At 46.6% G+C, this 22,382-nt stretch overlaps 1 protein-coding gene across 3 annotated transcripts in view; it reads right to left on the minus strand.

Annotated features, from left to right (window-relative positions):
- Nucleotides 1-567: 567 nt before the first annotated feature.
- Nucleotides 568-22,382, minus strand: part of LOC118394161 (myotubularin-related protein 13) — a 172,540-nt gene continuing 150,725 nt past the window's right edge. For 2 of the 3 annotated variants that reach the window (XM_052462197.1, XM_052462200.1), the window contains 19 exons: nt 21,987-22,162; nt 20,353-20,486; nt 20,023-20,224; nt 19,652-19,848; nt 16,066-16,206; nt 14,674-14,757; nt 13,840-13,914; nt 10,777-10,955; nt 9,824-10,000; nt 9,330-9,431; nt 6,064-6,249; nt 4,944-5,070; nt 4,496-4,626; nt 3,238-3,462; nt 3,050-3,157; nt 2,644-2,834; nt 2,397-2,484; nt 2,152-2,283; nt 568-1,985 (listed from right to left, as the gene is read on the minus strand). In XM_052462197.1, the coding sequence (XP_052318157.1) occupies nt 1,887-1,985; nt 2,152-2,283; nt 2,397-2,484; nt 2,644-2,834; nt 3,050-3,157; nt 3,238-3,462; nt 4,496-4,626; nt 4,944-5,070; nt 6,064-6,249; nt 9,330-9,431; nt 9,824-10,000; nt 10,777-10,955; nt 13,840-13,914; nt 14,674-14,757; nt 16,066-16,206; nt 19,652-19,848; nt 20,023-20,224; nt 20,353-20,486; nt 21,987-22,162 (2,754 nt within the window). In that variant the 3' untranslated portion in view covers nt 568-1,886. The remainder of the gene's footprint in view (nt 1,986-2,151; nt 2,284-2,396; nt 2,485-2,643; nt 2,835-3,049; nt 3,158-3,237; nt 3,463-4,495; nt 4,627-4,943; nt 5,071-6,063; nt 6,250-9,329; nt 9,432-9,823; nt 10,001-10,776; nt 10,956-13,839; nt 13,915-14,673; nt 14,758-16,065; nt 16,207-19,651; nt 19,849-20,022; nt 20,225-20,352; nt 20,487-21,986; nt 22,163-22,382) is intronic. The other variant, XM_052462198.1, reaches the window with a different exon arrangement.

Below are 22,382 nucleotides of genomic sequence, written 5' to 3' on the forward strand. Positions count from 1 at the left end.
ACAATGTCTTCTAGAGAACTTCAGTTTAGGGCTTTCCCGCCTTCCTGCTGTGGGACAGGTCTCTCCAGGACCAGGAGTGCCTTCGAGTCCCGCCAAGCAGGCGCCAGTGGCTCTGTGTCGGTTTTCTTGCCCAGTTCCTTACTCATTGTTGGAAGTGAAACATCCTTGCCAAGCCCAGTTTTTGGCTCGGGCCATATGAACTATTCTGCTGCAGTGGTGTCTGCTTACCTTTCATGAGAAAAGAGAGACTATTTTTAACAAGAGGAGAGGTTCATAACAAGCCAAACCTATTTCAAGTGGCTTAGATTAGGTTCAGGTTTGTTCCCTATATCTTGTAACCTATTATCTGCAAATAAATGAGGTATTTTGCAACCTACAATAGGAGACTTATGGCGCCAGAGTATGCCCTCATCCCTTTTAGATGTAGGTGGCATCTAAAGGGCTATTATTGTAAGATTGAAAAAAAGCACTCGTCAGTAGCCACATAATTCATCATTAGTAAATTCTCTTAATCTCAAATATATGCAGCTGTCATATGTACTGTAAAATAATCACACTAATCATCTGGCGAGTTCAAGTACTCTTGATTTATTTCCAAAAAAAACATTAGTATCAACAAAACATGGTACAAAAGATACAGTAACGTACATCTTCTCAAATAGCTTCTGAAATGACTGATGCTCTTTTTATCTGAAACTGGAAGATGCAGACAACAGATGAAACAAACCACACTGACAGATTCATTTAAAAGCCCTTAACACAGTCTTTCTGGATATTCTGAGAAATATAGTCAACTCCCCTTCATCGAACACACAATGGCTCATAGTCAGTCTCATCAAAAGACAGGCTATACTTGTACATTCAAGACAATACATACCAACATGCAGAATTGTAAAGTTGGTCTTATTACAGTTAAGATTAGAAAAGCATACACATGTTATATATAAAAAATAGGAAATATCACATGAGTATTTACATAAAACATTAAGCCACCACACTTTAACATCAGTTAATCTTTGAATAAAAATAATAATTTACATTACAAGAAAACAAACAAACTTATCCACGAGTCAAAACATTCATAGTGTATGTTTAAAAATAGAGGACATCACTTGCTTAAATATAAAATGTCAGGAACATGTTTGGAACTTTAGTGTTTTTTCTCTTCCAATTTGTATAATAAGGAAAAGGTCCTTATGTACATCATCATAAAGTAATGCCTTTTGCCTGGCTGTTCGCTTCAGTAAGAAAATCTATCATTCTATATGGAGTGCATATTATAGAACTAAGTGCAAACAAATGGCCTTGTCATATTGTGCATTTTCAAAACCTCTGAGTTCTCGGTGGTTTAGACCTTTCATCAAGCAGCAATACCTTTTCCTCATTGTAAAATATCTGAAATAAATTATCTTGTATGTTTTATATATCTTAGCTTACTGTATATATTGAACCCACCGTTTAAAATGGCCACTGCTATTGCTTTAATCTATTTACAACTGAAATGGCATAAACTATCCTTAGTAGTGCTCAGGCATCCGTTTTTCCCATGTACTTTTCACTATAAGTATTGATCCCTGTAGCAGTAACAAGGAACAGTACAGAGAGAGCTGATGGCAGAGACAGGGGCACATTAATCAACTTATGCCAAAGCTGTCAGACAGACAATTGCCTGAAGTCCTGCAAGGCAGCAGGATGGATGGATGGATATCATAGCCTCCACTAACAGGCACTTAGATCACTGTGGTCCTCATGGTAAAACCACTACCATGGTGACAGAGCTGAATATGCACTGTATATATGTGCCCACAGTCTCTGCGCTTAGCCACCTTGCTGCACCTAGTGCTAATGCTGTGACCTGACCACACCCTGGTTGGAGAGTTCAGAGGTTAAGCGTCGGAGATGCAGCTCTGGATCTTGTCCATCCACTGATGGGCGCTCAGGGCATCCGAGGCGCAGAAGTTGTACACTCGCTTGGTGGTCTTCAGCTGCAATGACAACACCCAACCAATGGTTCAACAGTGACAGGAGAGGTGGGATGTGACATACAGAGCCTGCTACTGCCATGGCTGGAGTGCATTCTACCACAGAACACAAGAAAAGATCACAAGATCACAAGCAGACAGAGGAATGGAGAACCAGAGAGATACTCACGTCAAAGAAGGCCTTCTCACTGATGTGTTTAGGAGCTCCTATGGTGGGGGTGGCGATCAGAGCTGACTCCACCTCCGCCAGGTCAATGTGTCCCCGGCAGTTAGTGTCCTCCCCCGTGTCGTAGTACCTCAGCTGGGACATCACACACACACACACACACACACACATATATAACACCACTGGCATAGGAATGGAGACTACCTGGAACAGACTGGAAGCAACATACAACATGTTGTAATACTCACTTGGTGTTTTGTAATGTCCAAAACAAACCAGCGAGGTTTCCATCCTTTCAGCAGTGCTCCTCGTTTGTAAAGAATCCCCTCAAACGATCTGAAAAAAAACAACCATTAAGATGAATTTAAAACATCTGCTTGGTAGAGAGATTCTGTCTGTGTGCCAACGCTTTACAGAAGAGTTGGGTGAGGAAACAGGACTAATTGGAAGTCCTGGTCCCTGTTTGCCGTCTCAGTGCTGGGAGTGGAGATCCACCTGTTTTCCTCGTTCTTGGGGGTGAACTGGTTGTAGAGTGTGGCGGCCCGGCGGTTGACCCCGTTAGTGGCAGTGGGGCTGGTGTCCTCCCCCAAGCCACTGTCAGGCAGGTGCAGCATGGAACGTCTCTGGAACGCCTGCAGACTGGACGTGGGGATCAGCCCCGAGGTGGCCGCAGATTGCTTGCGGAGCTGTAAAACAGACAGGACGGATGGAATAAGATAAGCCATGACACCTCAGTCAAAACATCCTCCCGATGTTCTGTGTCACAGATTGACGAGTCAAACAGTGCTGTCTAGCTGAACCGTCCAGTAAATGAGCAGAGTTCAGGCTAAGTAAGGTTTATGGGAAACAGGAGTCGGGGGCAGAGGAGAAAACATGGGAAAATGCGTTGTGTTTGTCTTACATTTCCCTCCTGTTTGAGGTCCTCCTGGATACTGACTCGAACCCTCTCCAGAGTGGCCTGCCACCTCTCTGGTGCTTGGCTCATCTCCCCCTCCAGCCGCTCTATGTCCTGCAACAACAGGGCTCTCAGTGTCAGGCACATAGTCAGGCATGGATAACATCATCCCAACTCAGACTTTTAGAACTCACAGCCAGGAGCTTGGTGATGGCGTCAGGCTGGGCGCGCCCCACACTGCTGTAGCAGGGCCACACGATCCTCCTCTTGCTGGTGGCGATGGTGTCCGTCTCCTCCATGCTCTCCGACCTGACAGCCAGCATCCTCCAGTCATAGGACGGGCCTGTGCACAGAGTCTCCCCTGTGAAGAAGTCCCACATCCTCAAAGCAGGGATGCTGATAGAGGGCTTGAGCACCGGCTAAATAACATATGAAACAAAGAAATAACTTATGATAATCTGATATGTTGACACTGATAATAAACAAACATCTATTTTGGCTTGTTTGAAATCAAGTCTGTAGAGTAGAGTTCTCTCCCCAATGATGTGAATCTGTCCAATCTCTCAGTGAGTACACCACTGTATATAGCCAGTGGGAAAGAATGTGGCCCACCGGACCTAACACTTCCCTGAGCACTTAATCACGTCGGGCCCGGGGTGCACAAACACGCAGGCTGTTTTCCTCCACCTCCTGCTGATTTATACGCCCCTGGAATAATGGGTACAGCCGCCTCGATCGCTGGCCAGCGGGAAGAGGATTTGCGGTTCTCATGAACACAACTAACCCATTGGGATGGACTTTGAAGTTGAAGACCAGACATATGCCAAGACAGAGTTAAACAGCAACATCAGAAAGTCCCTGTCAGGGAGTTGGAAGAGGCTAAGCGAGACGCTTCCTTTACGACCACAGATATTAAATGATCCCGAATAACACTGATAAGAAACTGCTAACAGAGTTCAGCTGGGCTCTCCTGGGCCTGTGACTCACGGTCTTCACCAACATCAACAGTCTGCTACAGAACATTCAGCAGGACTAGGAGAGGAACACAGGAAGGTCACCACAATAAGGCATCATCTGGTGCAAGATAGTGGCAGACTGGCCATCCAGCATTGTGGATGTCATCTGGGAGACAACTGAAGTTTTAGGAGCTGGACTGGCTGCTCTGGAAAGTGTGAAGATCCCTGTATCTCTACCGAGGACGTTCTCCCGAGGACGTTCTCCCGAGGACGTTCTCCCGAGGACGTTCTCCCGAGGACGTCCAGAACAGGAGAACTTGGGTGTGCGTAAGTGTGAGTCAGTGGGTGAACTAGAGAAAAGGCCATTGGGGATCTGGCTGACATACACAAACAGAATGAAGTACCAACGCTATGTATCAGAGATGGCAGCAAAGTGCTTGGGGAGTTGCAACACACACAAGACACACAAACAAAGACGCCACAGACAAGCAGTCACCTCAGCCTCTTTGGGACTGTACAGGTAGTTGAAGAACAGTGGACTCCTCCGGTGCATTCTGCTGATACACTCCCAGATACAGACCCCCCTCCTGGCCTGCTTGTCTCCCGGCTTGTCCTCGAACAATGTGCCTTTTTGAAGAGTGAGACAAAGATGAGGTTGTTCAACAGGCCGAGACACACTACCACGATTAGCTGACAAATCCCTGATCTAAGATAAGAGATAGGATCTAGGTAATTTAGAAGTGCGTCACTGCAACATGTCAGTATCCTGAAATACCTGACCCATTACACTATCATTACACACCATCATTTCACAGACAGAACAGTAGTTTCAACACTCTGCCTGTTGAAGCCGGCAAATCTGCCAAAGACTTTAAATACACGTACAGATCTTAATGGCCTTACTGTTAAATCATCCCTTTACACTGTATTTGTACTATACCGACCATGCTCCAGGCGTTCGTAGTCCGAGTCCAGGAGGAAGTTCTTGAAGCGGTTGGAGATGTAGTGGTATGCCAGGAACTTCAGATAGTGCTGATTAAACTCAAACTCCAAAGGGCCCTGGTCCTGGATCTGCAATGAGAGGAGATGGCGAGAGAGAGAGGAAGGTGACACATTGTGATGGCTGGATCATGTCCCTGTGTTATGACTACAGATGTGTCCATTATGAATACATACGCTCCCGATTACTGACAGAATAAAAATGGAGACCAGGGAGCAAAGGCCAGTGACTGACATCATTCTCAGACAAAAGCAGGGCCGAGCTAGAAGGCAGCGTCCCCGTCCAGCAATGTGCAGCAGCGGCCAAGCAAGAGGACCTTGCCGCTCTTTTGCATGTTTTGGGCCATCTGGGCGTACTGGCGAAAACAACAGCTGTTTCTGAGATGAGGAACTTCTATTTTCAGAAACTCATCAAATTCCCTCTCCCCCTGTTTATCGCACTTCGGCCCCAGAGAACCTCTGTCAGGCCTCCTTGGCAGACGCCCCTCCAGTTTCAAAAGACAAACTCAGAAACTATGTGTTGATGTAAGTGTATGGGAGTTGGCCTGCCGGACCCGTGGGGAGACAGAAAACACAACGTTCTCTATAGTTAGCATTTGAGCATGTAAAACTCAATCCACTACAGCTGCACCCTCCACATCATCCTCACAACCACCCCCCCCACCTGCCTTCCGAGGAGAGAGACTTTTAATCCCCACAACTGCAATTTTCCCACTCAGTGCTCTAAACACTGAGGAAATGCATAGGGGATGGTGAAACACACTAGCACGGAAAGCACAGCGCTGACCGTGGGGTTCACAGACCATCTGGGCAACAGCACTGCAGCTGAAACTCCCCAGCGTACAACTCTGTCTAAATTACTTATCCGATTGGGGGGATGCAGAGTATAAAAACTCATCTGAGTCCATAGATAATGACAGCTGAGTCTCTCTCCTCTTCGATGAAGGAATGTGATGAGCTCATAGAGGAGGTAGAGTGAGAGGGAGGAGAGGGGGTGAAGAGGTGTGTGGATGGGGGGTTAATGAAAGGGGTGTGGGGCCTCAGAGGTGGGTGTGCAAGGCTTGCCTGGTGCACGCAATCCAGGAACTGCAGAAAGATGGGCGTGAAACCACTGCCTTGGCTGCTGGGGGTCAGGTTGGAGCGCTGGCTGAACTTGTGGCCGAAGGACAGCCACTCCTTCTCCAGCAGCACCTGGAAGCCCTCCAGGGTCCGGTAGAACGGGTCACTCAGCAGCTGGACCAGGGACACCACCTGGAGGGAGAGAGAAAGGGAGAGGGAGAAAGAGAGAGAACATTGGCAAGAGAGACACAGAGAGAGAGAGAGAAAGAGATACAGGGGGAGTTAGAGGGTGGGAAAAAATTTAATAAAAAACTCTTGAAGTCCTTTAAAACTGAAGACTGACTAAGCTGCCAACTGTCGATGGCATGACATGGACTTCAGAGTTCTGTGGCAGAGGGGTAGGTGACCAGCAAAGGGCTCTATTGACCCTGTTTTCCAAACCAGTAACCTCTGTTCTCCCTGTTCTGTTACACTAACTTTCCTGTCTGTGGTTTGAATCCTCTCCCTCTATATGCAGTGGGATGGTTAGGGCTGATTTCTGTAAGAGCGTGTCGTCTGACTGTACACATGCTGCCAGCACTTGGCCTGGATCCCTTGCTGTTCCAGCTAACCGATGAGCCTTGACGCATGTGGAATGAATGAGGGAAATAGATTGCACTCCCTCTCTAGTGCACCATTGTACCCTCCAAAAAAACAGTGGGCTTTCTGAAAAGGTATCTTCATCACAGCCCTGCGGTCCTCCCCAGTACAGACCTGAGCTCCTGAATGACCATAGCACCATCACTGAATAGGGGGCTATTAGAAAGGAAAGAGGGGAGGGCGAGAAACACAGGGATCTGCTTCTCCTCTGCTGGGTGTCTATGAGTTGGTCAGGAGACTGAAGAGCCAAGGCATATGGAGCCCATTTCCTGGAGCAAGGCTGATCAGGCCACACCATGATGAGCAAGATGCTCTGGGCCTGACACGGCCAGGCACGGGAAGCGAGGCTGCGCCTGTGCTTTTACACGTTAGCCCTGGGCTTTACGGGCCCAGTAAACACATTTGGAGGCCACGCGCACACACACACACACAATGCCATCCCAAATAACACACACTTACTTAGCAAGACAGCATGGAAAATGTGAGCTCACAGTGCAAAAATGTGACAAAACGCTGAGCAGACAGGAAAAAAATTGATGAAGATAAAAACAAGCACTTTCACGATTGAAATCCGTATATAATGACATAGGGCCCTACAGCCTCAGCATCGTTTCACCACATTTCAGCATGGTGTACTAATCAGGTGGTCTGGTAGTGTAGTGCCAGAACAACTTTGGAAATAAGTCGTTGAAACTAAAGGCAAAGTTTTGTATTTGACCTGAAAATATGATGACCTATTTCCTTATCTGTAATTGTAGACCAGGGTTGTCAAACTCATTTTGCCATGGGGGCCAGATTCAGTCTTGAACGAGGTCCGGAGGGAAAATGTATTATCTTTCTTCAAAATTGGCCTCTATCCATCATTTAAAAAATGTTCTATGCTTCCTGACTGTCTAGCTTTCATTTAGTTGATCATTAGCTAATTATCACTGCTACACAGTTTCGATTTCGTTTTAGCCATTTCAAGTATATCGAGGTTGTCCCCCCCCCAAAAAATGATATAAACTTAGCAAAAAAAGAAACATCCCTTTTTCAGGACCCTGTCTTTCAAAGATAATGAGTACAAATCCAAATAACTTCACAGATCTTCATTTGTAAAGGGTTTAAACACTGTTTCCCATGAACCAAAAACAATTAATGAACATGCACCTGTGGAACAGTCGTTCAGACACTAACAGCTTACAGACGGTAGGCAATTATGGTCACAGTTATGAAAACTTAGGACACTAAACAGGCCTTTCTACTGACTCTGGAAAAACACCAAAAGAAAGATGCCCAGGGTCCCTGCTCATCTGCGTGAACGGGCCTTAGGCATGCTGCAAGGAGGCATGAGGACTGCAGATGTGGCCAGGGCAATAAATTGCAATGTCCGGACTGTGAGACACCTAAGACAGCGCGACAGGGAGACAGGAAGGACAGCTGATCGTCCTCGCAGTGGCAGACCACGTGTAACAACACCTGCACAGGATCGGTACATCCGTACATCACACCTGCTGGACAGGAGCAGGATGGCAACAACTGCCCGAGTTACACCAGGAACACACAATCCCTCCATCAGAGCTCGGCTGAGAGAGGCTGGACTGAGGGCTTGTAGGCCTGTTATAAGGCAGGTCCTCACCAGACCTCATCGGCAACAACGTCGCCTATGGGCACAAACCCACCGCTGGACCGGACAGGACTGGCAAAAAGTGCTCTTCTCTGACGAGTCGCAGTTTTGTCTCACCAGAGGTGATGGTCGGATTTGTGTTTATCGTCAAAGGAATGAGCGTTACATCGAGGTCTGTACTCTGGAGCGGGATCGATCTGGAGGTGGAGGGTCTGTCATGGTCTGGGGCGTTGTGTCACAGCATCATCGGACTGAGTTTGTTGTCATTGCAGGCAATCTCAACGCTATGCGTTACAGGGAAGACATCCTCCTCAGCCCGTAGGTTTGACACCCCCTGGTGTAGACGTTTCAGCCAAGGTGTCTCTTTTCCTTTTCTTCCCCCTCTCTCTCTCCTACCCTCCTACATCCCCAGTCCCCCTCATACATCCCCAGTCCCCCTCTCACTCCTCCATCCCCAGTCCCCCTCTCACTCCTCCATCCCCAGTCCCCCTCTCACTCCCCCATCCCCAGTCCCCCTCTCACTCCTACATCCCCAGTCCCCCTCTCACTCCTACATCCCCAGTCCCCCTCTCACTCCTACATCCCCAGTCCCCCTCTCACTCCTACATCCCCAGTCCCCCTCTCACTCCTACATCCCCAGTCCCCCTCTCACTCCTACATCCCCAGTCCCCCTCTCACTCCTACATCCCCAGTCCCCCTCTCACATCCCCAGTCCCCCTCTCACATCCCCAGTCCCCCTCTCACATCCCCAGTCCCCCTCTCACATCCCCAGTCCCCCTCTCCTACATCCCCAGTCCCCCTCTCACATCCCCAGTCCCCCTCTCCTACATCCCCAGTCCCGCTCTCTCCTACATCCCCAGTCCCGCTCTCTCCTACACCCCCAGTCCCCCTCTCTCTCCTACCCACCCTTCTACCTCCCCAGTGCCCCTCTCTCTCCAACCCACCATCCGACATCCCCAGTCCCCCTCTTCCACTACTCCTGCTGGGGGGGAAACGGTGTGTGCGTGCGTGCGTGCGTGAGGCTCACCTGTGTGGTGATGTCCCAGCCATCCTCCAGACTCAGCAGGACGGACGAGCCACTGTCCAGCAGCTCCACCAAAATCAGGGCCAACTGCAGAAGCTTGTGAAGCTGCAGGGAACACACACAGTCAGTTCATGCCGTTAAGCTGTTCCTGTGAAGACTGTGTGGAGCAGGGCTTCTCCTAGAAAATATTGTTCTGTGGTTTATGACACATTTAATGCAGGGCCATAGGCTGCGAGGGTCACTATGATAACAATTTGGTAGTTCTCCATGTCTGTTTGTATCGTTATCATTTCCCTTGGGAAATAAGCTTAAAAGATGAGGGAATATAGGATAAGGTCAGAGTCACACAGGAAGATCATAGAGATCACGCCGCTGGCTCGTTCTCACAGATCTCTCACTGAGGGTGAGTGAGTTGTTGTGGAAACCACAGGAGGGTGTGTATGTATGTGTATTGGTGAGTGTGTGTTGGTGTATTTGTGTATGTGATGGGAGCTCACTTGGAGGATCCACTCAGAGTCCTCCAGGGCTTTGAGGAAGGAGTCCTCTGTGTCTGAAGACGTAGCGCTCGGAGCACAGGCCCTCAGCAGCTTCTTAAAGGCACCTTTGATCTGGCGCGTGTCAGCAAAGTCCACAGGCACCAGTTCACAGTTCAGAGTAGAGTCCAGTTTGAAGCCCTGACAAAAGAAGAGAAATGTAATTGAAAATTAACAGTCCCCAAGAGTCAACTATCACAAGTAGACGCAGACATTAAAATAACACTCTGAAAGACCGATTAAAAGACACCTGAAACTGACTGACAAAAATAAACAAATGTTTAAAGCAGAAGACAAAGATAGGGAACATATTAAATACTTGGGACGTACTGTATGAGGTAAAAATAGGGCTTCTGTTATGAAATGAAGTAGAAGTTTCATTTAAGAGAAGACTGTCTCTGTCAATGTGGCCACTGGCCAATCACAGCCACCCGTACAGCTGGCGACTCCACCACGCTCACATTTATTTATAACCTCTTCTAGCCAAGGAAAAGAATATCAATTTCACATTCAACACAGACACATTGCTCCACTCAAACAAGTCACTGAAACGAGCAAAACGTTCCAACAGTCCAAAAGTAATATTATCAGAGATGTGGGACTGTATTAATAATAAATCATCATTTTGATTAATTGCAATCAAGAGTCCCCTTATCAGTTTGGAAATGTAGTCTGCTGGAACAAAACAGTGGTTACACATTCTAGACTGGAGTGACCTGATTCCTCATCCACAGGATCCTGTAAGAATATGTACCAGCCCTCCCATAGACAAATACTCCATAAGTCTATCCAGACCCCTACTGAGAATGTTAACTTAAGGTCCCAATAACAACAAAGCTTTACATTGAACACACACACACACACACTCTCTATGGACTCATCATCCCCTAAAAGTTTGGACCCAGTTCTCGTCTTACCCTGAGGTGGGACTTCTCTCCAAAAATGTAGAGGGCAGCCTGCTGTTTGAGGAGCTGGGCATGCAGGCTCTCGCTGCCTGCAGGGGGCGCCAAATCCTTTCCTGCCAGCCTGGCACCAACATCAGCTGCAGAAGGGTGCTGGCTGAAGCGGCTGCTGGAACGCAGGCTGGCCCAGACACCTGCAACGAGAGAACGAGAGAGAGAACGAGAGAGAGAGAGAACGAGAGAGAGAGAGAGAGAGAACGAGAGAACGAGAGAACGAGAGAGAGAGAGAGAGAAGAGAGAGAACGAGAGAGAGAGAGAACGAGAGAGAGAGAGAGAACGAGAGAGAGAGAGAACGAGAGAGAGAGAGAGAAGGAGAGAGAGAGAGAGAGAACGAGAGAGAGAGAGAGAGAGAACGAGAGAGAGAGAGAACGAGAGAGAGAGAGAACGAGAGAGAGAGAGAACGAGAGAGAGAGAGAACGAGAGAGAGAGAGAACGAGAGCGGTACAGTTAGAGTTGGCACCGCAGGCCTGTAGAGGGCTGGAACACACAGGCGCTAACTAGCCTGGTTCAATACTCATGCGCTCCTCTGTCATGCGCTCCTCTGTCGTTATGTTTGACATGACAATGTATGACCACAGAGAGGGGTTGGTTAAGCACAAACAGCCGAGACCACCATACCGGGGAAACCGATAACGGAATGACAGAATGGCACATAATGACATAAAGACTATAGCACATTGATAAATTGAAGAATAGAAGTTGGACTCTAAATCTACGGGCACAGATGTATTCATTCACTAATCCAAGGGGAAGAAACTGAAGGATGCTCATTTCTCTTTGACAAACTACAACCACCAAGATAACTACAATACAGATCTGTATATCATATAACTTTTTGTGATAAACCATACTTCCTCCACTTTGCTTATGCTGTTGTTACTGCCCTCAGGGGCCCTGTCTGAGCCAGGCTGTAAGTAGATAAGGAAAAGGACACCACATTAGGTGTTTAAGCAGCTTTGGCATAGAGTACATTGTCCAATTAAACTGCAGGATATGAATTACAACAATTTAGAGTGAGCTCTAAACCAATCAAACTATCAACCAATAGGCAGGTACCTAACATTCTAAATCCAATCTGGCCTTAAAAAGGCTACACATTGAACACAATGCAGAGGTTAAGCCACAGCGGCCTCATTCCCGAGCTGCCTGTCATGACTGAGCTGAGCCCATAGTACCTCCCATTGGGCCAAGACTGCTGACTGACCACATCCACAACTGCTGAGACATCACATTCAGTGACAAGTGGACCACATTTACCCTGAAGTGGACCAGTCAGATTATTTTCCAGCACAGAAGAACCACAGCCTTGCCCAAGTGTATCAAAAGAGGAAGTGATGGGTGATACTATGAATCTCCACAGAGATACTCTCTATTACTCAAAAGAGAGATGAGCACACCAGACACAGGATACGTTTTTAACTGGTACAGGAGGCATGAGCGTGGGTTACATACAGTGGTTGCTCCACTACAAGTTGTGATTATGTTGCGGTACTTAAGAGGTAATTTGTGGTTTAGTACGGTACCCTGCTTCAGACCAGGGCAAGGGGGAGTTAGGAGAGCACTGATTATGCTTTTGGGTCCTACTGTGTCTAACTGACAATGAAAGGGTGACAAACCGAAATAGAAACTGATAATTGTGCAGTATTAGGAGGGTAGGGGGAGGATTTCATTGTCAAATGTATTTCTAAGTTAGGTTGGCTGTATCAAAACTGGCAGTGATTGGTTGCAATTTCATTTCAATCCACCAGAAAAGGCAAAACATAACACCACAAAAAGTATTATGTATCACATCCGACCGTGATTGGGAGTCCCATAGGGCGCCACACAACTGGCTCAGCGAAATAACATGATATATTATCAAGTTGATGGCACAGTCATAAAGGGGCACCTAAATATAGTTCAGTGACTCACTCATTCATGGCTTTGGATCAAAATAAATAAGTACCAACATTCTTTCTGATATTTATTTATTAAAAACTGTTTTGGTTATCCTGACCTGGACACCATGTACAGTATTATAATAGCCCACTATGGGCTATTAGCAGGACAATATACCTTTACCAACACCTCTCTGTATTTTGATACTTTGTGGATGGGGCCTCCTCAGTGGCGCAGCTGCCTAAGTCACTGCATCACAATGCAAAATGTGTTGCTACAGATACCGTGCCGGCCGCCACCGGGAGACCCATGAAGCGGCGTTTGGTTTGAATTTAAAATCCTCCAATCCTCTACATGTAATTATTGGAGGAGAGTCACATCATATTTTTCAATATACTGTAGGCCTACCATAGGAGACATGAGTCTCACTAGTGTTGAGTAATGTGATGTTAAAAGTGATGTAGGGCTTATTTATTTAAAGAGCATATTGAAGTTATAAGCAATAGGATTTCAAGCAATAGCCTCCAACTATTTTAGCATCGTTTTGCGCTGCTCTGAGACAAGCATGATAAATCAATGAGATTTTTATTTTCACGGAATCTCTGTTTGGGAATTGGTTAGACTACAATTAAAAATGTTATGTTCTTAGTGTAACCTTTATTTAACTAGGAAAGTCAGTTAAGAACAAATTCTTATTTAAAGATAGCCTACTCCTTCCTCCCCGTCGTGGAAATTGAATCCCAGTCTTCCGCGTATCCGCACGACACGGGGATTCTTTAGCTAAATAGCAAAGTACTGTAGCCTACTCACGACCATCACGTTGTACAGCGCCATATTTTCTGTTCCATCCTAACGGAAACCCAGGTTTTAATTCCTCTAGTACAGCCACTATTGAAGGCTATCAAATGCTTCTCAAAGCATCTGATGGTCAAACTAGCATTAATGGTACCAGTGGTTGGCACTTAAATAACGTGCCATCAAATTCTGCGGCACCACAGAACCTGTGCTGCAGTACGCTGCAACTTTTAAAGGACGAATCACTGTAGGATCAATGACCAGGAAATAAAACGAAGATGTTAATAAAGAGGGGTGGAGTAAGAGGGGGGAGAGATCTGAATAGAGTGGACATTTTCACTATACCTTGATTTTGGATGATCCCCTTAGTGGCAGGTTTTTGGTTTGAGTGAGTGAATAGCTTATCCCTGTACCCAAGCACTGGCAGGCAATGGGTACGGGGTGATGAGGAAAAGGGCACAGAAAGATCACAACATCAGATGGACATAACATACCAGCACACACTCAATCCCCCAACCGTAGGGGCAACATAGCGTGGCACGCAGTCATAAGGTCACCTGGGTGGTTACAACAAGGGGCCAGGACATGGGGAGGTAGGCTCCAAACTTAAGAGACTAACAGGGTTGGATGGTAGAAAGATATGAATAGCAAAGTAAATATTCATTTGCAATTCAGTCTTGAGATGAACAGAATAAGGGTTGACGTGCATGACATAGTAGACCATGGTGTTGTGTTGAAACAAAGACGATGATCAAAATCCCTCAGAAGCCCCATGTTATTTGAAATATTTGAAGATTATTTAGAAGACAAATCAGAATCCACTTAATGTTGCTGGCAATTACCGTGAAAGTCATCTTTGGGTGTAGCAATCTTGTGTTTGAATGTTACAGGAACAGTGGCAACTAACCTAACAATACACTTGTGCACTTCAACTTCCAGAGAAGATAAACCATTACGCAGACAGCTGCATGCCAATAACAGACATCTTATAATTTCCAGAAAATCTAGGACACATCTTCACTGGACATACCAGACTACTAGGTCACATTTATCTGGCATGGCACAATTAGGTAACAAAGCTGAGTCATAGACCAAAAGAGGCCCAGTATGTTTCCAGGACTGCATTTGCAGTGTGATATATTGGACTTTGAAGAAGTGACACGTGGGTACAGCACTCACCTCCTCTGGCAAAGCTGTTGGAGAAGGGCATATCCAAATGGACGGGGGCCATCTTTGGTATTCTAGACGTCCTCCTTTCACTGCCTGAAGAGGACACACAAACATGAAATGGGGATAACACCACCATTCAGCTGTAACCAAGACAAACACAGTAACACAGACCCAGAGAGGACAGCGAATGAAAACCATGCCTGGATGACTAACCATCTATATTTGTCAGACACAGGATCTGAGAACATAACTACCCCACAGTGCGTCTCAGATAAGTCACAAAATGGACACAGACCTGGGAGATTAGGACACATTTTTAAATGAGGGATTACTTAAGAGTTAAATTAGATGAGCGAACAGAGAGTTGCATTACCTACATTTAGGGGGAAAAACACTGATTGCTGTGTTTCAAATTAGGCCTAAGCCTTGGGCTCACACCCGACAATCGTATCCCATTGATTAAGTTCCAATCAGCGGATCTGAACATAATCAGAAAGTCTGAAGCTATCAAACCTTGCGAATCCTATTTCTCCATTTAAGACAATTTGATCCCTGCAGACGTAGATCTTAAAGCTGGAAGATGGATGCAATTGACATTGATTCAAGGTGCGTTTTGATCCAGTTCCCAGAGACTAAATATCTATTGTGGTTACATGGGAAACAGAATCCCGCTGACTTTGCGTAGGGTATGTGCTGGTCACACAGCTCTCTGGACTGGCACTTGGCGGTGGGGTGAAGTCTGGGAAGATGGATGGAGGGTGACCCCTGGGTGTCCTGTTCCTCTTACATAACCACAACATTGTGCCGCAGTTCCTTCCAAACACAACGGACACAACATAAATAGCAGGCAGTGGCCCAGAGGAAACCTTACTAAGATAATCAGCAGAATAACACTGACGGAACGAGGACAAACACACAAAAACAATAGTGACAGAGTGGGAAGAACACCACCAGTCTAGAGCAGAGCCCAGAGCAGAGCCCAGAGCAGAGCCCAGAGCAGAGCAGAGCCCAGAGCAGAGCCCAGAGCAGAGCAGAGCCCAGAGCAGAGCAGAACCCAGAGCAGAGCAGAACCCAGAGCAGAGCAGAGCCCAGAGCAGAGCAGAGCCCAGAGCAGAGCAGAACCCAGAGCAGAGCAGAACCCAGAGCAGAGCAGAACCCAGAGCCCAGAGCAGAGCAGAACCCAGAGCAGAGCAGAACCCAGAGCAGAGCAGAACCCAGAGCAGAGCAGAACCCAGAGCAGAGCAGAACCCAGAGCAGAGCAGAACCCAGAGCAGAGCAGAACCCAGAGCAGAGCAGAACCCAGAGCAGAGCAGAACCCAGAGCAGAGCAGAACCCAGAGCAGAGCAGAACCCAGAGCAGAACCCAGAGCAGAGCCCAGAGCAGAGCCCAGAGCAGGGGTACCTGGTGAGAGGCCGATGAGAGAGCGGTTGGACAGACTGTTACTGCCGTTCAGTTTGAAGTAGACAGGGATGGAGTTGAGGATGGCCTGAAGATACTTCTCCTGCTCCAGACTACTGGACAACTCAGAAGAGTTGGCAGGGGCTAGAGAGAGAAGACACCAGTCATTAGACATACAGTATTCAACATCAATGGCCTAAATTTTACAACATGACTGTCTAATGCAATTCCTTTCAATTCCGTATGGTGTAAGTAATATACAGTACCAGTCAAAAGTTTGGAAACACCTACTCATTCAAGGGTTTTAGATTTTTCTACGTTGTAGAATAATAGTGAAGACAGCAAACTATGAAATAACACATACGGAATCAGCAGTGACAATAAAGTGTTAAACAAATATTTTACTAGTCACATGCACCGAATACAACAGGTTTAGATCTCACAATGAAATGCTTACATACGAGCCCCTAACCAACAGTGCAATTTAAAAAAATACGGATAGAATAAGAAATAAAAGGAACAAGTAATTAAAGAGCAGCAGTAAAAAAATCTATATATACAGGGGGGTGCCGGTACAGAGTCAATGTTTAGTTGAGGTAGTGTGTACATGTAGGTAGAGTTAATTAAAGTGACAGTGACTGTGCATAGATGACAGAGTGGCAGAGGTGTGGAGAGGAGAGGCAATGCAAATAGTCTGGGTAGCCATTTGACTAGCTGTTCAAGAGTCTTATGGCTTGGGGGTAGACGCTGTTTAGAAGCCTCTTGGACCGAGACTTGGCGCTCCGGTACCGCTTGCCGTGCGGTAGAGGAGTGAACATTCTATGACTAGGGTGGCTGGAATCTGACAATTTTTAGGACCTTCCTGTGACATCGCCTGGTATAGAGGTCCTGGATGGCAAGAACCTTAGCCCCAGCAATGTACTGGGCCGTTCGCACTACCCTCAAATGCCTTGCGGTCGTGTTCTTGGGGCACAGGCACTATGGTGGTCTGCTTAAAACTTGTTGGCTTTACAGACTTGGACTGGGAGAGGTTGACAATGTCAGTGAAGACACTTGTTAGTTGGTCAGCGCATGATCGCAGTACACATCCTGGTAATCCGTCTGGTCCTGCAGCCTTGTGAATGTTGACTTGTCTAAAAGGACATACACACATTGGCTGCTGAGAGTCTGATCACACAATCGTCCGGAACAGCTGCTACTCTCATGCATGTTTCAGTGTTATTTGCCTCGAAGCGAGCATATTAGTAGTTTCGCTCGTCTGGTAGACTCGTGTCACTGGTCAGCTCTCAGCTCTGCTTCCCTTTGTATTCTGTAATGGTTTGCAGGCCCTGCCACATCCGACGAGCGCCAGAGCCGGTGTCGTACGACTCAATCATAGTCCTGTATTGACGCTTTGCCTGTTTGATTGTTCGTCGGAGGGCATAGCGGGATTTCTTATAAGCTTCAGGGTTAGAGTCCCGTCCCTTGAAAGCGGCAGCTCTAGCCTTTAGCTCAGTGCGGATGCTGTCTGTAATCCATGGCTTCTGGTTGGGGTGTGTACGTACGGTCACTGTGGGGACGACGTCATCGATTCACTTATTGATGAAGCCAATGACCGATGTGGTGTACTCCTCAATGCCATTGGAGGAATCCTGGAACATATTCCAGTCTGTCCTAGCTAAACAGTCCTGTAGCTTAGCAGCTGCTTCACCTGACCTATTTTATTGATCTCGTCACTGGTGCTTCCTGCTTTAATTCTTGCTTGTAAGCAGGAATCAGGAGGATGGAATTATGGTCAGATTTGCCAAATGGAGGGTGAGTGAGAGCTTTGTATGCGTCTCTGTGTATGGAGTACAGGTGGTCCAGAGTTATTTTCTCTCTGGTTGCACATTTAACATGCTGATAGAAATTTGGTAAAACTGATTTAAGTTTCCCTGCATTAAAGTCTACCAGGAGCGCCGCCTCTGGGTGAGCGTTTTCTTGTTTGCTTATGGCGGAATACAGCTCATTAAATGCTATCTTAGTGCCAGCCTCTGACTGTGGTGGTATGTAAACAGCTACAAAGAATACAGATGAAAACTCTCGGTAGGTAGTGTGGTCTACAGCTTATCATGAGAAACTAACTCAGGTGAGCAATAGTTCGAGACTTCCTTAGATATCGTGCACCAGCTGTTGTTTACAAACATACATAGACCGCCGCTCCTCGTCTTACCAGACGCCGCTGTTCTATCCTGCCCGTACATCGTATAACCAGCCAGCAGTATGTTGATGTTGTCATCGTTCAGCAACGACTCCGTAAAACATAAGATGTTACAGTTTTTAATGTCCCGTTGGTAGTTTAATCTTAAGCGTAACTCTTCGATTTTATTGTCCAAAGATTGCACATTAGCTAGCAGAATTGAAGGAAGTGGGGGTTTATTCGATCACCTTCAACTTCTCAGCAGGCAGCCCGCTCTCTGGCCTCTTATTTTCAGTCATAAGAGACTAAGCGGCAACATTATGTACAAAAAGAGTAAAAAGATAAGTTAAACAATGCAGATAAACAAAAAAACAATCGGTTGGGGGAAAGTAAAACGTCTGCCTTCTGCTCAGGTGCCATTTTATATAACCAGCTTCATGAGGAATGCTTTTCCAACAGTCTTGAAGGAGTTCCCACATATGCTGAGCACTTGTTGGCTGCTTTTCCTTCACTCTGCAGGCCAACTCATCCCAAGCCATCTTAATTGGGCTGAGGTCAGGTGATTGTGGAGGCCATGTAATCTGATGCATCACTCTCATTCTTGGTCAAATAGCCCTTACACAGAATGGAGGTCTGTTGGGTTATTGTCCTGCTGAAAAAAAAAAACACAGCCCCACTACGCGCAAACCAGATGGGATGGCGTATCGCTGTAGAATGCTGTGGTAGCCATGCTGAATTCTAAATAAATCACCAACAGTGTCACTAGCAAAGCACCCCCACACCATCACATCTCCTCTTCCATGCTTCACGGTGGGAACCACACATCTGTTCACCTACTCTGCGTCTCACAAAGACTTGGCGGTTGGAATAAAAAATCTCAAATTTGGACTTTCCACCAGTCTAATGTCCAATGCTCATGTTTCTTGTTATGGGTGTCCTTAAAAGTTGTTGAAATGTTCCGCATTGACTGACCTTCATGTCTTAAAGTAATGATGGACTGTCATTTCTCTTTGCTTATTTGAGCTGTTCTTGTCATAATATGGACTTAGGGCTATCTTCTGTATACCACCCCTAACTTGTCACAACACATCTGATTGGCTCAAACACATTAAGGAAAGGAATTCCACAAATTAATTTTTAACAAGGCTCACCTGTTAATGGAAATGTATTCCAGGTGACTACGTCATGAAGCTGGTTTAGACAATGCCAAGAGTGTGCAAAGCGGTCATCAATGCAAAGGGTGGCTACTTTGAAGAATCTCAAATATATTTGGAGAATGTTTTGGTTACTACATGATTCCATATATGTCATTTAACAGTCTTGATGTCTTCACTATAATTCTACAATGTAGAAAATAGTAAAATAAAGAAAACCCCTGAAATGAGTATGTGTTCAAACTTTTGACTGGTACTGTATGTGTGTGTACCGTACCTGTTGAAGATTGGTTCTGGGACTTAAAGAGTCCCACCACACTTTTGCCGTGGAAGCCTCCGGATCGTAGCAGCACAGCTTTGGTGCGGGGGTGTTTCCAACACACCACTGGCAGGCGGTTGTGTCTGTAACAACGGGCCACCTTCTGCAGGCTGCTGTCCTGCACTGACTGGGGAACCACCAGGAGCCCTGGGTAACTGTGGGTTACAGACACCATCAGCCCATTCAGCATGGAGACCACTACTGGGACACCTATGATGGCAGTTTGATCTGATACAACCAATAAACTAACATCGAATACACCTCTTCTACATTGCTCAGAGCGCCAACGTCTTATCTGACATGACGAAATGTATGTGCGTTGTGTGTACCTGCGGCAGAGGGAGTAGAGTCTGTTGACTGCAGTGACTCTGAACTGCTCTCCTGTCTTAGAGCGGGAGGAGCTGGCTGTGACGGTGCCCAGGCCCAGCCGCTGGTAGTCACGGAAACACGCCCGCTCCACCAGCTGCTCCATGGTGGATTTCTCTGATGCCCTCAACGTGCTACTGGGGGGTGGCTCACCCTCATCCGACACTGGAAAAGACACACAGAGCCCCCCACACACACAGAGAGACAAGGTCAGGTGACTGTTCAGGAAACACCAGCTTGTCAAAACTCCCCCTCTTCTTCCTTATAGGAGTTTAACATCAGTCTGCTCCTACCTGAGATGTCATCATCCTCGTGCCAGGTCATCCGACTCCCTCGGTCGTTCTTTTTCAGCGTGGTCTGACTCTGACGGCCCATGGTGATCATCCCAGCTCTCTTGGCTCCTTTCACAATGGTCTTGGACAGCGTCCTGTGAGGAGGAGGAAAAAGAGGAGACCATAACATAATTTATCATGTCTGATTCTAGCGTCAGATAAGGAAGATTACTCACAGTCTGTTGTGGGAGGTATTACAGGAACCTTTCAAACACATAATGGGATTTGCCATCCAAAACAACTTTAACCTCTTGGTGTCAGTATTTTCATAAAAAAAAAAAAAAAAAAAAAAAAAAAAAAAAAAAAAGTTCCCGTTTTAAATGGCATTGTGACGCAGTTTGACGCATTTCTGTTGAAGAATAGCCGTAGGCAGCCACATTGCGTAAGTGGTCACATGGTGGCTCCGAGAGAGATTCCCGCGTAAAATACAGAGGTAGCCATTACTCCAATCGGTCAGAGTGAAAAACGAATTGTCCCGACTGATATATTATCGAATAGATATTAGAAAAACACTTTGAGGATGGATTCTAAACAACGTTTGCCATGTTTCTGTCAATATTATGGAGCTAATTTGGAATATGTTTTCAGCGTTGTGGTGACTACAATTTCCGGGCGATTTCTCAGCCAAATGTGAAGAACAAACGGAGCTATTTCGCCTACAAAAATAATATTCTGGGAAAAAAATGAACTTTGGCTGTCTACCTGGGAGTCTCGTGAGTGAAAACATCCGAAGTTCATCAAAGGTAAACGATTTAATTTGATTGCTTTTCTGATTTCCGTGACAAGTTTGCCTGCTGCTAGCAAGGCATAATGTTATGCTAGGCTATGATAAACTTACACAAATGCTTGTCTAGATTTGGCTGTAAAGCATCTTTTGAAAATCTGAAATGACAGGGTGATTAGCAAAAGGCTAAGTTGTGTTCCAATATATTTCACTTGTGATTTTCATGAGTAGGAATATTTATGTCCGTTGCGTTATGCTAATTAGAGTCAGATGATGATAACGGTCCCGTTCACGGGCTGGGCGTCACTACAGGTTAACAGAACATTGACGAGTTGACTGGAGTATGTCACTGTGCGTCACTCAGACAGAGGTGGGACTGACCTGAAACCTGTGTTCCTCTCCTTCTGTTTGGGAAGGATGAGTTGGGGAGCGGTCTGGCCTGCGTCACTGTGTGCCACCCAGACAGAGGTGGGACTGACCTGAAACCTGTGTTCCTCTCCTTCTGTTTGGGAAGGATGAGTTGGGGAGCGGTCTGGCCTGCCTCACTATGCGCCACTCAGACAGAGGTGGGACTGACCTGAAACCTGTGTTCCTCTCCTTCTGTTTGGGAAGGATGAGTTGGGGAGCGGTCTGGCCTGCGTCACTGTGTGCCACTCAGACAGAGGTGGGACTGACCTGAAACCTGTGTTCCTCTCCTTCTGTTTGGGAAGGATGAGTTGGGGAGCGGTCTGGCCTGCGTCACTGTGTGCCACTCAGACAGAGGTGGGACTGACCTGAAACCTGTGTTCATCTCCTTCTGTTTGGGAAGGATGAGTTGGGGAGCGGTCTGGCCTGCGTCACTGTGTGCCACTCAGACAGAGGTGGGACTGACCTGAAACCTGTGTTCCTCTCCTTCTGTTTGGGAAGGATGAGTTGGGGAGCGGTCTGGCCTGCGGCGAAGGCAAATGTGCTGAAGATGGACTGAGGGTAGCGGATCCTCTGGATATGTTTCCTGAAGACCTCCACCATCTCTGAGCTCACCTCCTCGTCAAACGCCACCTTGATCAACTGGAGGGGACACAGGACGCATCAGGGAACCTGTGAGCTCATTGCCTCCAGATTAAACATATGGCTTTCCATGGAATGGCTGGAAAATAATAATGCATTCATAAATCAAAATGTCTCGGCAGATATGAACATCTGTGAAGCCCCAAAAATATGACATATTTCTATTCACATGTTGTTGTTTTTTTCCTCGCAGGGAAGCAAATACTACTAATTGCAAATC

The sequence above is a fragment of the Oncorhynchus keta genome, chromosome 14 (genome assembly GCF_023373465.1).
Source record: "Oncorhynchus keta strain PuntledgeMale-10-30-2019 chromosome 14, Oket_V2, whole genome shotgun sequence".
NCBI lineage: Eukaryota > Metazoa > Chordata > Actinopteri > Salmoniformes > Salmonidae > Oncorhynchus > Oncorhynchus keta.